Raw genomic sequence first — 17,315 nt, 5'->3', positions numbered from 1 at the left:
TTTTCAATTAAAAAATAAATTACTCTGTTAACAAGTAACGTTCCCATACAATAAGGCTCTTACATAAGTTAATATTTATCTTACCTAACTAATAAGAAATAAATACTAATCTTTTACAGAACAGTGTTTTCTTAACAGTGCATGTCTCCCAGCAGCTGCTGATGGATTATTTCCCACACCATCCTCCTGCGGAAATAAGGCATGTGTTCCTGAAAAGAAACAGGAAAAATCCATCACACAGGAAGCCAGGGGAGAAAGAGGCAGGAAATCTCCATTAACACCCAGGGAATTCTTGAGTGGGAAGCTGCTTTTGAGCACCTTCAGCAGAGCCAGATCATCTGCTGGGTTTCACACCAGGGTGACACGACCACCCAACAAACACCCACATTTCTTTACAGGGACATTTATTAAAGACCACCACATTGGAAAATAACCAGGGTCTGAGCAGGTAGGTCCAAGGGGGGAAACCTATTTCACAAAGAGATACAAAGGCCAGGTATCCCAAACCACTGGCTGCAGCATCCTGGCATTGGAATGAGATGGTCTTTAAAGTCCATTCCAACCCAAACCACCCTGGCATTCCATGAATCCATGATCTTGCCCAGGAAGCAGTCACCAGACATGAGGAACAAACCCCCAGGCCCTGCCCCAGCTGCTGTGCAGCTTCCCTGGCTCTCGCATGGGCATGGGAAAGGCTGGAGCTGTTTACACCCCTCTCACCGGGGTGAAGATGATGGGCTTGTCTCTGGAGATGAAATCTGCAAATTTGCAAACAAAAACTCCACAGTCATTTCCATTATTTTGTTGAGGGATTTCCTGAGGAATACAAAAACAGGGAGAATGGTTGTCTTGAAAGAGCAGCAATCTGGTCATAGCACACATTTTACCCACACCTACTCCTGAAAACCTATTTCCATAATCAATTTGCTGCTCCCAAACCTAAGGAATAGTCCCAGTTAACTGCACATCATCTCCCTCTGCTTGCCTGGGAAGTGTTAAATCCTCTGTGACAAGGAGCTCTAGCTCCCATTCTAAATCCAGGCATTGCTCCCATACCTCTGTGCCCATGCTGTGAAGGGTCCACTCAGAAGCAGTCAATTCAATGTTTCTTTTTTCCCTGCTTTCCTCTTCTAGGTATTTTCTGTTGAAAACAACATCAAAATCACTTTCCATCTCCCTGATTTAGAGCAACAACAACAAAAAAAGCTGTTGAAAGGTGATAGGAAGATAAATCACAGTGAAATGCCAGGGGATCCTCACAGCAGAGGATTTGAGGAATGTGGAGGGAAAATCCCAATCTTAGAGACACAGTGAGAGGCTGTGAGCAGGGCTCCCCAGGGCACAGCCCTGTGTAATATCTTTATCTATGACCTGGACGAGGGGATTGGGCACCCCCAGTGCCTTTGTAGGTGACACCACGCTGGGTGGGCCTGTGGAGGGCAGGAAGGCTCTGCACAGGGCTCTGGGCTGGTGACAAGGTGAGGATCAGTCATGGGATGGACTCAATGATCCTGGAGGGCTTTTCCAACCTCAGTGATTCTGGGATTTGTCTCTGCGGGGCTGCTCTCCTGCTATCACCCTACAAAGCTGCTGGATGGAGGGTTTTTACTGACAAAGACAAGTCAGGATGTGCAGCACATGTGAAAACGTGCACCTCTGACACTCTGGGGGATTTAAAACACTGAGCAGAACAGAAGAGGTACAAAGTGAGCAGCACCACAGGACAGGGCAGAAACACTTCACATGGGGAGGGGAAAGGGCATCAGAAACAACCAAAATGGATAAAAAAGCAGCTACTCACAAGACAGTTTTACAAATGTGGTCTCCTTTCTGTCCCAAGGAGTCAAAGTATTTGATGGTTTTCTCTCGGATGTCTACGACCTGGGGTTAGAAGGTGACTTAGACAAAGCACACCCAAACACTAAAGGACTTTGCTTGCTAGTTTTCTTCTCCCCATCCCCTAAATAGAAAGCAAATTTGACTCACCAGCAGTGTCCAGTGAATTCTGAGGTGAATAGGCACCAAGATGACATCATGCTCAAAGATATCCACACCTTTGGTCCATTTCTTTACTCCCTTGTGGCTTGTAGAGCATAGCTTGGAATAGAAGAAGGTGTTAAAAGCATAGACTGTTGGATATCCTTCCTTCTTGCTTCTTTCCACCAGAAGACCCATGTAGAAATTCATTATCTGGAACAGAGAGAGGCAAAGTGAGATGTGAAATAAGACACTCAATTAAAAAGACAGCAACATGTCCTTGCTGGCCACCCTCAAGCTGAGAAAACTTCACTTGGTAGCTTTTGCTCCCAGAATTTCACACTGGGGGACTTGTGCTGCTGTTTAAAGCCCCCACACCCACTCTGATAACCCAGACTGACTCCTGGGAGCTGCATCATCCAAGTGAAAGCTTCCAGAAACACCAGCCCACACAGTACCCAAAATAAGGAGTGTAGAGCTATTTCTGGGATCTGCAGTGGAGCTCCTGGAAGACTGCTATGCCCAGGGAGGGGGGGATTTCCCAGGAAGTGCAGGATCCCATACCCTGTCGTTGAGCCAGCCCAGGGGCTGCAGGGTGCAGATGTCCTCACGGGTGACAGAGAGCTTGAAGGCCCTGCTCAGGATATCCTCGGGCTCACCACTGTCAAAGGCAGCAGAGATCTCACTCTCCATGGCCTGGAACAAAGGATTCAGTGGGGAAGGGCTCGTGGAACAGCACATGGAGCACACCAGCCCCCCAGAAGGCCTCCAAGTGCAGCTCCAGTGCCAGAGCAAAGAGCCTTACAGGCCTCTGCTGAACCAGCCACAGCACTGGCTTGCTGCCGAGCACAGGTACCTCTGTCAGTGGAGCCAGATCATCTCCTGGCTTTTCTGGGCATGTCAGTGGCTCACTGTCCACAAAAAAGAGGTCTTTGGACAGGACAGGTGTCACATGGAACTGGAACAACTTTTTCTGGGGGACTTCGGCTTCATGCTGGCCCTGCCAGGCACAAGGACAGGAAGTCAGAGAAGCACAAGGGGTTTGCTGGGGGACAGGGCAGAGAATTCTGCAAGAAACTGCAAGGGGTTGTGTAAACACATCCCAGCAGCAATCCCCAAAGTCACATCTGACTGGTGACTGCATTCAACTGTGCCCAGAAAGGCAGGGCTTTCCCTGGGCTTGGATTAACATCCAGCACCCCAGCAAAGCCTCCACATGCAGGTATCAAGCTGAGATTAAGATAAGGATTTCTGATTTCCCCACTTCAAATTTTATTTTGGATCTCAGTCCTGAGCAGAGGTGAGTTATATTTTCCAGAAAACAAAGTGAAGTAGTGACTAACTGAAGCTTACCACTGAAGCAGCTCGTTTCTCTCCTTTTCTCTGTCCACGAGACTCTTCTGGTGGTGTGTAGTAGCTGTCAGAAGAGAAAGAAAAATGACCTGGATATCCACACTGCCCCATGAAATTCTCCAACATTCACCTTCTGACAAGAAATGCATTTTCAAGGCTGATTCTGACACATGACAACATCTCAGTTTCCTTCCCCACTCCTTTTGTAGCAGCCAGACCAGGATAGATGAAGAGCTGGAAGCTTCACCAACTTTCTTCCACCATCAGGTGCCAAACTCTTTTTGTTTCTCAGTTTTAATCTTTGGAAAGCAGGGAAGCAACCAGCACTTTCTCTACCAAGTGCTTTGCAATCTCCTGGTGACAAATGCCACACCACTAGTTATTTTTTCTCTTCCCTTGAGCTCAGCGGACAGTGACAATTTAACTCAGGACAAATGCACAGTGCTCATGTCTAAGGGAGAAAGAGAGCAGGGAAAAAATCATCCCAAATCAGACCTGCCACAACCAAACTTCTCTCTGCTCTATCTGCACTCTCTCCTCTCTTGTCTGAAAGGAGGAAGAGGAGGGCACCAAGCTGCCACACCAAAATCCCTCCCTGGAGCTGCAGACAAAAGCCCCTTTCCCTTCACAAGGAGCCTCCTGCACTCCCATCCTGCCACCACGGAGTCCCCTGGTCCCTGATGAGGGACAGCAACACTCCCTTTTGGTCTCCTATTCCAACCCAAAGCATCCTGCAGGCTTCAAAAACTGCCTCAGTCCCCCCAGGTTTACAAGCTCCCTACTCCTTTGGCTCAGCAGCCACAGGAAATGCAAAGTCAGCTGATTAATGGTGTGGCAAAAAGACACTTAGGAGCAAAAACAGATTCTGCAAACCCAGAGACAACTTGGGCTGTCACCCCTACTTCCTTCTCCCAAAAAACACCCAGCACACCCCACAGCTGCCCAGCTGTGACAGGGGAGCTGGATTTGAGGGACAACTGGCTGTGAGCAATTCCTCAAACCAGCTGTTCCTCTCCCCCAGCGCTGAGACACTGAACAGGACTGGTCTTCTGGAGGCTGACAGAGCCAAAAGAAACAAGAGGCATGGTTAGAAGAGACTCTCACCTGATCATGACACCTCTCTGAGGCAGCTGGGGGCTGAAAACATCCCCATGCTTGACACCTGCAGGGAAAAGCAGCAATATGAGAACAAGGAGGTGACTTCCCATCCCAACAGCTGCACAGAGTTCTCAGTTTCTGGGTGGCATCACAGACATTTCATCGGCATTTTCAACTCGGAAGTTCAAACTCTGGCACCTGCTCAGAAATCATTTAAATCCCCATATGATCATGTCACAAAGTCTAAGATATAAAAGAAATAGAGATGAAAAAGTATTTAAGTAATGAACAGGCAGGGAAAAATCCTGGGACAATATTAAACTTACATGTAATTAGCTTACTTGCTCTGGAAGCTCTGCTTTTATGGAAATAGTCCTGTCTAGTATTAAAAAGGGATTAAAGTGCAGCTCTGAGGATGCAGAGTCAAATATCCCCCTCCCCTGGTAAAAAAAAAAACCCAGGTAAAACAGGAACTACAACCTCCTCCTGTGCAGGGGGGGGTCACATCCAGCTACAAACTGCACTGCCACAGCTCTAAATACCATTTTAAACCAGTTCTTCCCCTTCAGTAAAAAACTTCACAAACCCAGTTTAGCCAATAACGAGGAAAATGCCCTGTTTGGGCTGGACTTCTACCAACAGAGTGAAGCAGCCCTGGATGCTGGGGATACTCACTGGTCCTTTCTGGCACAGGTGGAGAGGCACCTCTGGGTTTTTGTTCTTTCAGGGGACTCCCAGTCATCCCTGGATCCTTGGTTTGAACTCTGTGGTGTAGCAGAAGAAAAAGACAGTTTTTACAGGTGATTTGTTACCAGTGCACCTCAATTCACTGTAGAGGACATGGCTATTTGTACACAACTGGCTAAATGAAAGCAACAGAAATATATAAAGTAAAATTAGTCTGTTTAATCCTTAACAGAACCATGCTGTCACTGGTTCCATGACAAGATGCAAAGGGCATTTTGAGGAGTTTACATCCAGAAGTTTGGCCACCTTCAGCTCAGGCACCATGAACATACAAGAGTCAAATTTTCTGTCTCCACGATTCCAAAAGAGACTCAATCATTACATTTGATTCTGTCCAGAACTCTGAGAGCAGGAAAAAGATCAATTCTCCTCCCCTTCCACATACAACAAACTCACCACCACAAAGTTAAGGGTTATTTTGCTCATAATTACTTTTTCAGTCTTGCTGATCGTGGAGAAGTAAATCTTCCAGAATATTTTTCCTTGAACAGACGCAAGAGATCTTTGTATTTCTTATTTTCTGCTTGCTGAACATCCTTGCAGAAGGGAAGGAAAGAAGAGACTTTAGCAGGCATTCCCAGCCCTTCCTTTTGTCTCAGTCTAACTGCACAGGAACTCCACAGCTGTTTCATCCCAAAAGAATTCCCTTCTCCCCACTTTACCTCTTCAGCAGCACACAAAGGCCTCCTGGTGCCACTGACTCCTGGAGAGTTGGGACCCAGCTCCTTAATGGGGGGCCTGGGTGTAACAGGGCTCTCCGGAGCAGCTTGGATGTGGTTATTCTTGCCCAGGCTGAAAACACCAAAGGCAGAAGAAATGGTATTAAGAGAACATTCAAAGCTCCTGATTTATTAATTAGGTTTCAATTAGCACCTCCTGATTCAAGGAGGCACAGTAAGCTGCCTAGGACTGTGTCCAGGAGAGTTTTCCAACATCTCCATGGACAGACTCCACAACCTCTCTAGGTGACCTGTGGCAGTAGCTGAACACCCTCACAGGAAAAACATAAAAGTGTTTCCCAATGGGGAAATGAAAATTCTCTGGGGTTTTGGGGGGATTTTTTTTTCCTTGTAGTTGTGGGTTTTTCTGTTTGCATTCCTGGGTTTGGCCTCTTCCCAATTCAACACTTCCTCCTACCACAGGAGGTAAGAGTGTTGAACTTGGTCATCCTTCTCTGATCTCCTGAGTCTACCAACTATCTGGATTTAAAGAGAAAGTTTAAAACTGGTTTAAAAAGGCAAGAACACAGCTGAAGACCTCCCTCAGTAAGGCAGCCAGGAGGAGTCCCAGGACATGGAAGAATGTTGCTCTGTGGACACAAACACAAATGCTGGGCAACATGGGAAGCTCAAGGATGAAAGTGAAAGGCAAAAAAACCCTTCAAAGCAGAAGTGAAAAAACCAGAAGGATTTTTACCTCAGATATGGAGCTCTCTTGCAAAGAGGGGATGGTATTTCCTCAGTCAAGCACAGGTTGGTGTCACAAGGCATTTTGTCTGTGGGAGAAGAGCACAAGCCATCAGCAAGTGGTCAGGAAAACAGAAGTTATACAAGTTTGAAGAGCTTCACCAAAGATAAACTACTCCCATTTTATTCCTCATGTTCTAATATTATTTGTGTTATGTTGCTTCAGGGTATTTTCATATTGACAACTACAGAATGTTGCCAGCCTAAGTATAATACAAAAGAGTTCTGAGGCTCTACTACCTAAAATCAACATTTACACCCATTTCTTTCTGGCAAGCCAGCAGTGGGACACACTAGAACTGCACCCAAGGCAGTTAATATCTAGGATCCACAATCACATGAGCATCCTGGGATAAACCAACTGAATATCCCAGTTGGAAGAGATCCACAGAATCACCCAGTCCAACCCCTGGCCCTGCACACACACCCCAACAATCCCAGCCTGTGCATGCCTGAGAGCATTGTCCAAATGCTCCTGGAACTCTGGCAGCCTTGGGGCTGTGCCCATTCCCTGGGGAGCCTGTTCCTGGCCCTGCCTCCAGTCCAGAAGCAATACCAGGATGCAGGGAAGAAACAGAGCTCACTCTCCACTATTCCTGGGTGCTACCCAGATATCTCGCCTTCAGCAAGCAGTCCCCAGCCTGGGCAGAGCTGCCCAGACTCAGAGCAGCAGGAGAAAGGAATGAGTGAAGGACTTGCTGTCAGCCCTACCAGGTTCTTTCGTGTCCTCATCCCCTCCAGATGCTGCAAATGAAGAGTCAGAAGAAATGTACACAACCTGAAATAAAAGCAAATACCAGAGTGAGCATAACCTGAATGTGAATCCAAGCAAGCACCTCCCTTTCCTGAAATCCAGTCAGCTGTGTTCTGACTCAGAGCCCATGGTTTTGCTTGGGTTGCAGCAGAAGGCAGGGGCACTGATGGCACCACTTTTGTAACACAGGCTCTAACACCTGCAGGGATTGTGGGAGCTGATCCCCGAGTTCCCATCAAAATCCTTGCTCACCTTCTCTTCAGCCTCAGAGAAGTCATCTCTCTCTTCAGTCTCCTGGCTTCTACTTGTTGCCTTAGGTAGCAACTTGTCAGCCACAGAAACCTCTTCAGGCTCCTTGTTAGCCCCAGAGACACATTCTGGAAAAACCACACCACCAGCTCATGAAGAATGGGAATGGAAGCAGGGGTTGGGATTTCTGCTTACACCCAAGCCCAGCTCCTTGAGCCCACATGGAGCAGGTAACTCATTTCAACAACACAGCAACAGCCCAGCAGCACCCCCCCACCCCATCCCTGAGGATCTTGCTCCCAAGAAGGAATTAGGAAGCTCCACATCCCCCATGGAACTGCAACAGCCTTCACTGAAAATGCTCTTTGTGCTGCCCTGCAGGGCTCAGTGCCAGAGAGAGCTGGGACATGCCATGCCCTGCCCCAGCCAGGATTTATCCTTGGTGCAAAGACATGGCCCTCCCAGGATGGAAAAAGTTGTTCCCTGCTTCTGTTCCTGCCTTCATCTGACCAGGATCTCCCATCCTCCACTTGATTTGAAAATCAGACAACCATTAAGGTTGGATAAACCCTATAAGGTCATCAAGTCCAACTGTTCCCACAGCACTGCCAAGGCCACCACTGACCCATGTGCCCAAGTGCCACATCCATGAACACTGGCACACATCATCAACAGACCCAGGCCCCATGAGACCCCCTCCAGCCACAAGACTGGCTCAAAAATCCTCAGCTTCAGCAGCAATCCCAGAGTTCCCCAAGGTACCCCAAACCCAAGGAAAATGAGGCATATCAAACCTCTCTGAGGGGCAATACCTGTTTTCAGCCTCTTTGCCGGGATCTCATCAGGATCTTCCACAGGTGACAGACTGAGGGAAGAACAGACAAAACCATGTTTGCAAGCACAATTCAGCTCCCAGCAGGCCCAAACTTCCAAAGGGGGCTTTCCTGCTTCCCCAGGATCATCTCCCAGAGGGCTGATCATCCCACTAAAGCAGATCAGGCCTCTTCTCTTTCTTCCTCGTGTTCTGCATTTGTTCCTATCACCAAAAAGTGCCTTAATAGGTAACGCTGTCCTCTTTCCTCCAGGAAAGAAGCACTCCAGAGGTCACTAAGCCACCCAAGTCCATGTCACTACGCTGAGCTGCAAAGGAAAGTTTAGGTAGAACAGGAAATGCGAGGTGGGAATGCCAGTGCTGCTTACATCCACTCCAGCAGCTTCCTGCTGAGTCAGCTCGGGAACAAATCCTTGAAACAATTACCAACCTCACCCCTTCCCACAAGCCTAAACGCAAGGATTTTTATCAGTTGCTACTTAAGTCCGGTAAAAACGTGTCCTTTAGGAACAGGGCGCAAAGAACGTTCCTATTTTTATTCCTCCCCCCCACAAGAGCCAATTCCTTCTGAGCTGCTCCTCAGTGAGAGCCACTGGAGCAACGCGCGGCTGTTTCCAGACACATTCCCTCGTGTCACTCGGCGATGGGACAGCGGGCACGGCCTCCCGGAGCCTGCACACCGTACATCCCGAGCGGCTCCGGCCACCGCCAGCAGCACGGCTAGCGCCCGGGGCGGCATCCTGCTCCTATCCGCGGTGCGTGGCGTCCTTCCAGCCAGCTGTCCCCAGGGGTGCGTGTGCCCTGCTGCTGCCCCAGCACCTGCTCCAGCCCTCCCGCCCCGAGCAGATGAACAGGGGCTGGAGGCAACACCTGGGGGCCGCGCATGGGCCGGCGCTATCCGGGACCCGCAGTCACCGCCACAGCTGCGGGCAGCACCTGGCGCTCGCCGGGCATTTCCCACACCCGCACGGCGGCCGGGCGGGGCGGAGGCGCGGCGGGCAGGGCTGACCTGGGGGGCGGTTTCTTTCGGGGCGGCGGCTCCGGGCTGAGGGCGAGGGCCGGGGCCGGGGCCTGGCGGGCGGCATCGCGGAGAGCGCGGAGGACCGCGAGCAGCCATTGGTACATGGACCGCGCGCACTTCCGGCGGCGCGCCCCGCCCCGCGCCGCAGCGGCGGCGCCCGGATAGAGCCCGCTGCCCGGGGACCGCCCGCTGCCCGGATAGAGCCGCCCACTGCCTGAGGGACCCGCCCGCTGCCCGGATAGAGCCCGCTGCCCGGGGACCGCCCGCTGCCCGGGGACCGCCCGCTGCCCGGGGACCGCCCGCTGCCTGAGGGATCCGCCCGCTGCCTGAGGGACCCGCCCACTGCCTGAGGGACCCGCCCGCTGCCTGAGGGACCCGCCCACTGCCTGAGGGACACGCCCGCTGCCCGGATAGAGCCCGCTGCCCGGGGACCGCCCGCTGCCCGGATAGAGCCCGCTGCCCGGGGACCGCCCGCTGCCTGAGGGACCCGCCCGCTGCCTGAGGGACCCGCCCACTGCCTGAGGGACACGCCCGCTGCCCGGATAGAGCCCGCTGCCCGGGGACCGCCCGCTGCCCGGATAGAGCCCGCTGCCCGGGGACCGCCCGCTGCCCGGATAGAGCCGCCCACTGCCTGAGGGACCCGCCCGCTGCCCGGATAGAGCCCGCTGCCCGGGGACCGCCCACTGCCCGGATAGAGCCCGCTGCCTGAGGGACACGCCCGCTGCCCGGGGACCGCCCGCTGCCTGAGGGACCCGCCCGCTGCCTGAGAGAGCCGCCCGCTGCCCTTAGTGACACGTCCACTGTCTAAGGGACCGGCCCGCTGCCCGGATAGAGCCGCCCGCAGTCCTGATAAAGCCGGCCACTGCCTGAGGGACCGGCCCGCGGCTCGGCGGGACTCGCCCGCAGCCCTGATAGAGCCGCCCGCTGACTCTGATAGAGCCGCCCGCAGCCCTGATGGACCCGCCCACTGCCCCGTCCGGCTCCGCCCACGACCGAACACACCCCGCCCCTGGACCCGCCCCGGCCCCGCTCGCCCCGCCCCGGCCCCGCTCGCCCCGCCCCGGCCCCGCTCGCCCCGCCCCGGCCCCGCTCGCCCCGGCCCCGCCCCGCTCGCCCCGCCCCGGCCCCGCTCGCCCCGCCCCGGCCCCGCTCGCCCCGCCCCTCCCGTGCCCGTTCCCGGAGCGCGCGCTACCGGGCTGGAGCGATGCGCGCGTGCGTTCTGCAACATTTCCAGGCTAAAATTTGGGCTATTTCTGCCTCTCCTGCTCCTGTCCCCTTTTCTCTCCCCCAGCCGGCCCCGACAGCGCTGGCACGGTTGGGTCCGGAGCTTTGTCCTCTCCTAGAGTCAGGAGGTTTTGCCGTCTCGGAGCTTTTCCGACTCAACGAGTCGGGAACTTTGTCCCCTTTGGGGGTCAGGGGGCTTTTCCGACTCCAAGAGTCAGGAACTTTGTCCCCTTGGGGGGTCAGGGGGCTTTTCCGACTCCAAGAGTCAGGAACTTTGTCCCTATGGGGGGTCAGGAGGTTTTGCACTCGCACAGAGTCAGCTTTCCCTACTCCAGGGCTCGGTCGCCGGGCTTTGGTGGGGCACCTGGCATCATGAGCTTGCTGGGCATATCCTGGGGCTCTGGTGCTTTCCCGGGACTCCGGGGGGCAGAACCCCCGGCATCCCAGGAAAAGCAGGGACTGGTCCCTGTGTCTCCCCGCCCTCCCTCTCGTGCCCCCGCTGCGAAATCCCTTCCCCGGCGCTCACCGAGCCCCGGCGCTGGGCTCTGGTCGGCGATTTGTGCTTCTCCGCATCGCGCTCGCCTGCTGCTGTCGCGACCGAACCGCGACTGAACCGCGACCGAACCGCGACCGAACTGTGACCGAGCCGCAGCCGCCGGGCTCGAGCCGGGGCTTCCAGCGCGAGGCGCGGGCGGCGCCGCGGGGCTCGCCCGGTGCCCGCTCCCGGAGCCCCGGGAATGACCCCGCCGCTAAACGTGTCCTCCGTTCCGCAGAAGAAACTTTTCTTGCGAGCCCAACCCAGTTCAAGGGCCCTAAAGTAACAAATTTCCTGGGAATATGTAACACTTTGCTGACAAATTGGAATCTCCTGGCCAGTAAACGCGTGTAGCAACTTGAGCCCGGAGAGCAGTCGTGCCTGCTCCTTAATACTGCGCTGGTGTTTAGGAGTTTTATTCCCGAGTTTCCGTGGCAAAAGGGGTTTTTAATGCTTTTCCTGTTGCTTCCCAGCTGCTCGCTCCAAGCTGGCTCCAGCGTTTTGCTCAGGAGTGCAAAGGATGTTTGAAGGAAAGCGGGGAGGAAAACGGGCAGATTAAAGCGCCTTGGGCAGCTTCGCCAGCCGGAGATCCCGCAGGGAATCTAAGGAGCGTGGGGTCTGCTTTAATTAAAACGACCTTCCTGGTTATTTTAGCAGTTTAATTTCCAGGCTTCAGGCCTCAAGGAAGGAAGCTGAGCCTGGATGCAGAGCCCAGCAGAGGGCACGGCAGCCCCACGCAGGACCTGCAGAGCCGCCCGTCAATCCCTTCCTCATCCTGCCGGGATAGAAGGAGAAGGATTTTCGGGCTGCCAGATGATTTTTAACGCCTGTGGTTGGATTTTCGTGAGCTGGGGGCCGTGTCCGTGGGGTGGGAGCGATCGCTGCACATCCAAGTCCCTGTAAGCTGTGCAGCTGGAAGAGTTTATCCCAAACACAGGATAACTAACGTGGGATTACGTGAGCTGGTTCTCTCTTCCACAGTGTTGATATGCAGACTATCACGATCTCTGAAACATCAATAACAAAATACGTGAATAAATTAAACTTTAATTAAAATAATGCCACCAGACTAAGCAAACTTTCTTCTTGTATTGCTTTCCATGCAGCAAAAGTTTCCCCTTCTTTTTTTCCCCCCAAGAAACACAACGTGTGTCTGTGTTGTAACTCCTGCCATGCCTTCCCAGAGCAGTTTGACGTCGGCTGCATTTCCCAATCCCTGTATTTTTGCAGCTGCTGGTTCCCTCCATGACTTCATCCTTATTCTGCCCCTGAGCATCTTGCTCAGAGCACTGACGTGTCGTGACTCAAAGTGATGATATTTGATGCACGCAAACCAAAATCCAGTTCCTGGCTGTTCCCGGCTAAACAGACCTGGATCACATCTGTCCCTTCTCCCACAACAGGGGGAGAGCAGAGAATTTCCATAAATAATTATTAATGATGGCTCATTATTTATGCATTGCTCAAAGCATCTCTACCTTCAGTGCAGGTTCCATGTGACAGCAGTGGGGCTCCAGTACCCCGTGTTTCAAATTATTGGGATAACAAAGTAATTCCACTGAGGAGTTAATTTGGGAAATGATGGGTGGTTCTAGGCACACAGATGATTTTAGTGATATAAAGCCGTTTAAATCCCTTTCTTTTACATGAGTGCAGGAGTGGAACAGCTGTGCCTGCAGGGCAGGTGGTTAACCTGGATGGAGGGGAGGGAAGGGGAAGGGATTGGAAGTAAGGAAAAGAAGGGAAGGGATGGGAAGGTTAAGAAGAGGAGGAAAAGGAAGTAGTGTGAAGGCAAAACAAGGGATGAGAAATGAAGGCATGGTGAGGGAAAACAAGGGAAAAGGGAGGGCTGGGGAGGCATGGCAAGGTAAGAGAGTGGAAAACAAGGGAAAGAATGAGAAGGTAAAGTAAAGAAAGGCAAGGCAGGACAGAGGGCAGCTGAAGCAGCCTGGGTAGGTCTCCCAACCCCATTGTGAGGACAGGATGGGAAGTTCCACCTGCCTTAGTATTTCCCCACCTGCCACTCCCAGGCCCTCCCAGCCAGGAGGCAGAAGATGCCCAGGTTGAGCAGCCTGGTGCCAGAGGTCTCCTGGATGAGCCTGAATGCATCTCCACTCTGAACTTGTGAGCCCTTGGGAATTCTCCTGGTGTGAAGACAGAGTCCTCCAGCCTGCCCAGCAATGGGTGACAGCAATGTCTCTCCTGATACCACATCTCCTGCACCCCACACTCCAGGGAGTTTATCCTGACCCTCTACAGTGCAAGCAAGGGATTATCCTTGACAACGCTTCCTTCCTGACCCACAATCTTTTATCGTGTTTCACCAGCAGCTGCTGGGTCCTTGGTCCCTGGGTGGTGTGGGGTGCTCATCTCCCTCGGGATGGCTTCTCCAGTGACTTCAGATGGGAGTTGCCAAGCTGGAAGCACTTGGAAAAGAGCACTTGGAAAAGCCCTGGGAAGGGAAGGTGCTGGCTTCTGGGAAAGGGCTGCACACTCAAAACAGCCCTGGCAGTGTTCAGAGAATGCTGAAACTATCCACATTAAAGCCACTGTTTACTGGGACAAAACCAACTCCTGAAGGCTGCATCCATGTCCCAGCCATGAGCTGGCTGTTGGAAGGTCCTGGACTGCTGCTGCTGATGAGCAGGGGAAAGAGAGGAGGAGCACAAGGAGCTGCTTGCAGGAATGATATGATGTGCTGTGCTGTGCAAACCCTCAGTCATGCGAGCCACGAGCCCATATCTGTATCCATGGAGCATCCCCATGGCCATGGGGAACTCTGGGAAAGCTTGGGCTGCAGGAGTGGGGCTGGGGTGAGATTTTGGGGCAGGCAGCTCCACTCGTGCCTGTGCATGGGCTGCACTTTGGGATAATTAACAGCTTGCCTGGGGAACTTGTGGCTGCCTCATCCCTGGAAGTGTTCCAGGCCAGGTTGGATGGGGCTTGGAGCAACCTGGGATAGTGGAAGGTGTCCCTGCCCATGGCAGGGGGTGAAGCTGGATGGGCTTTAAGGTCCCTTCTAACCCCAACCATTCCATGATCCTGTGAGCTCAAGCACAGGCTTCCCTTTAACTCTCACTTTCACCAGGTGATTTATTTCCCTGTCAGTCCCTCTGCTCTTCCAGAAACCATCCATGAGTGCAAGCCAGACCATCCTGCTGGGACAAGCCACTGGCAGCTGGATTGGGAGCAGAAGTGGACAAACCATCAGTAACAGGTGAGGTCCAGTTCCACTCTCTGTGGTGTGGTTTGCAGAAAGATGAGACAGGAGCCTTTTCACAGCCCCAAACCCTTTCAGAGGGAGGATATTTCCAGCTCACAACAACTTCTCAGCCCTCTTGCTTTCTCACCCTGCAGGAATAGGACACCATCTCCCAGAAGAGGCTGTCCAGAGCCCCATCCAGCCTGGCCTTGGACACTTCCAGGGATAGCAGTTCCCTCCTGCCTTTCTCATGGTCCCTCTAAAATCCATAAGCAAAAATGTCACTGTCAGACAGCGCAGTTGTGGCTTCTCCTGGGCTGGGACATGGGACTGGAGAAGATGGGAGTGTTCCCACTCTCTCCAGAGCCTTCAAGGCAGGATGGGAGCTGGCAGGCATGGACACAGCACAGTGAGCACCTCTCTGAGCCCGGGGCTGGAGCTGGAGCAGAGGCTCCCTCTGCTCCCCTGGGCTGGGATTCAGAATTCCATTAATTCAGAGCGACCCTGTCTGACTCACCCAGGAGCGAGGCTGAGCCTTTCCAAAGGAAAACTCACATTAAACTCTGCCACAAGGCTCTGGTGACCATATGGAGCTGGGAGAGGGGTGGGGGCCAGCCCTGACCTTTATTGTAGGGAGGGCAGTGCCACTGACCCTCTCCCTGCCCCCCGGGGTGGCTGTTCCCAGGCCACTCAGGTTGTTCCACATCTCACTGCTAAATAAGACAATTAAATCCTTGAGCCCAGGTTTTAGTGTTTCCATGTGCAGCCAAGTATCTTAATCTGGGCTGTTTGGGGAATTTTTATCCCGTGGATCCCTTGGTATGCCTGGAATGTTTGCTTTTCCTACTGTGTGCGTGTGTTTGAGGCACTCCTGTAAAAACAAGAGCTTCCTGCCTGCCTTGTAAATCTTTCCTTGATTGGCAGAGTGGCCTTTGGTGATTAATCAAGGGGCACGACAGAGCTGACACCCTCCAGGAGCTTGCTCCTTGCAAATCCCCGGCACGGTGGTGGGAGACCTGGGAAGGGACCCCGGGAGCTGGCTGCTCTCCAGAGCCGTGCGGTGACATCGGTTTTCGGTAAGAGCCTGGGAGAGGAAGGACTAAACGGAAATTCCAGAGAGCTAAGGAAATGCTCCAGAGGGCCAGGACTTCAGAGGCATTTTCTATTGTATCATCAGGATAAAACACGCGGCTCCGCTTGGAGGGATTCGCTCCGTGGCCAACCAAACCCTCCCACCCACCTTGGCTGGGCTGGCAAGGAGATTTGTCCCAACCAAACCTTCCCACCTTGGTTGGCCTGGCAAGGAGATTTGTCCCAACCAAACCTTCCCACCTTGGTTGGCCTGGCAAGGAGGATATTTATTCCAACCAAACTTTCCCAACTTGGTTAGGCTGGCAATGAGATTTATTCCAACCAAACCTTCCCAGCTTGTCTGGGCTGGCAATGAGATTTATTCCAAACAAACCTTCCCACCTTGGTTGGCCTGGCAAGGAGATTTGTCCCAACCAAACCTTCCCAGCTTGTCTGGGCTGGGAAGGGGAAGGTTCACCCCGTGCATGGATAGAGGTTTCTCCAGGAGATGGACACAGCATAGGGGAGGCTGCAGAGAAGAACAACCTTGTTGGTGATCCTGGCTTTCTCCTTGTTCCCATTGGAGCATTCCAGGTGTCACAGGCTCTGCCTGGATGTGGCACAGAGGTTCTAAGTTAGGTCTAAGCCCTGGAACAGCAAAAACACCTCCAGCATCTTGGCCAAAGGGCTCCAATTTGTCCCAGCTAACTGCTGTTCTGACCCTGAGCTTGCCTGGAGCTGGCTGTGGGATCCTGAACTGCAGTTGTGTTCTGCAGGCCACACATGGGCTTGTGCCCATGTCCCAGTGATCCCAGAAGGGTCCCAGCTTGGGAAAACAAGCCCAGCTTGCTGCAGGCTGCCAGCCCTAGGGCCAGCCCCAAACTAGTGCTGTAAGCAAGGAGACCTTCAAGACCTTCAGAGCCTGGTGGAAACTTGCCATGGGAGAGGTCAGTACTCGGCATTTTAGAGGAAATGGTGAGATTTAGCAGGAAGTTTTTTACAATGAGGGTGTTAAAACACTGGCATGAGTTGTCCAGAGAAGCTGTGGATGCCCCATCCCTGAGAGTGCTCCAGACCAGGCTGGACAGGGCTTGGAGCACCCAGGCTGGACAGGGCTTGGAGCAACCTGGCATAGTGGGAGGTGTCCCTGCCCATGGCAGGGAATTGGGCTGGGTGACCCTTAGAGGTCCCTTCCAACCCAAACCACTCTGTGATTTTCAAGTTCTGGTCTTCCTGGTTTTTCCCTTGGATTTTGACCACTGCTAGAGGCAGGATCTGTGCTGTGAGCTAGGACAGGGCCAGGGCCAGGATGAGGAGCTCCAGGAACAGAACACTGTGAGCAGGCAGCCAAGGAGGGTCTGTGTGTCTGTCCCAGCTGAGCTCTGGGAGAAGGAACAGGTGGGAAGGAGCACTCAGGACACACAGGAGCACTCAGGACACACATGCTGGCTGCTCCCTGGACCACAGGAAGATGTTCTTCAAGGTCCCTTCCAACCCAAGCCATCCTGTGATCCTGTGAAAGAGCATTTCAGCCAGGCATGGTGGTGCCAGTGTGGGCAGAGCCCTGCAGCCTCTCCCTGCTCCTGGACAAACTGCTCCCTGCCTGTTTATTCTGCTGATATCAGAGGTGCTGCTGATGGGTGCCTGTCTCTCCACATCTGCTCCATCTTTCCCAGGCAGTGCTGGGTTTGGAGCTGCTGCTCCACCTCCCCCCATTACACCATCTGTGCTCCCTCCATGCACCTGCCAGAGGATGCTCTTTGCTGTCCCCTCTCCACACCTGTCC

At 53.2% G+C, this 17,315-nt stretch overlaps 1 protein-coding gene across 1 annotated transcript; it reads right to left on the bottom strand.

The window, feature by feature from the left end:
* SENP2 (SUMO specific peptidase 2) lies at positions 1 to 9,615 on the bottom strand. The gene is made up of 17 exons (XM_077785605.2): positions 9,486 to 9,615; positions 8,457 to 8,509; positions 7,648 to 7,772; positions 7,353 to 7,419; positions 6,592 to 6,670; positions 5,838 to 5,967; positions 5,608 to 5,711; positions 5,104 to 5,192; positions 4,435 to 4,492; positions 3,331 to 3,394; positions 2,834 to 2,977; positions 2,542 to 2,673; positions 1,987 to 2,190; positions 1,802 to 1,881; positions 1,057 to 1,141; positions 721 to 816; positions 1 to 209 (listed from the first exon to the last, which is right to left on the bottom strand). The coding sequence occupies exons 1-17, from the start codon at positions 9,599 to 9,601 to the stop codon at positions 132 to 134; spliced, it is 1,704 nt and encodes a 567-aa protein (XP_077641731.2). The 5' UTR covers positions 9,602 to 9,615; the 3' UTR covers positions 1 to 131.
* Positions 9,616 to 17,315: the final 7,700 nt, after the last annotated feature.

This window comes from Lonchura striata, chromosome 9 (genome assembly GCF_050655825.1).
Source record: "Lonchura striata isolate lonStrDom1 chromosome 9, ASM5065582v1, whole genome shotgun sequence".
Classification (NCBI taxonomy): domain Eukaryota; kingdom Metazoa; phylum Chordata; class Aves; order Passeriformes; family Estrildidae; genus Lonchura; species Lonchura striata.
This window is presented reverse-complemented; position numbering and strand designations above follow the sequence as displayed.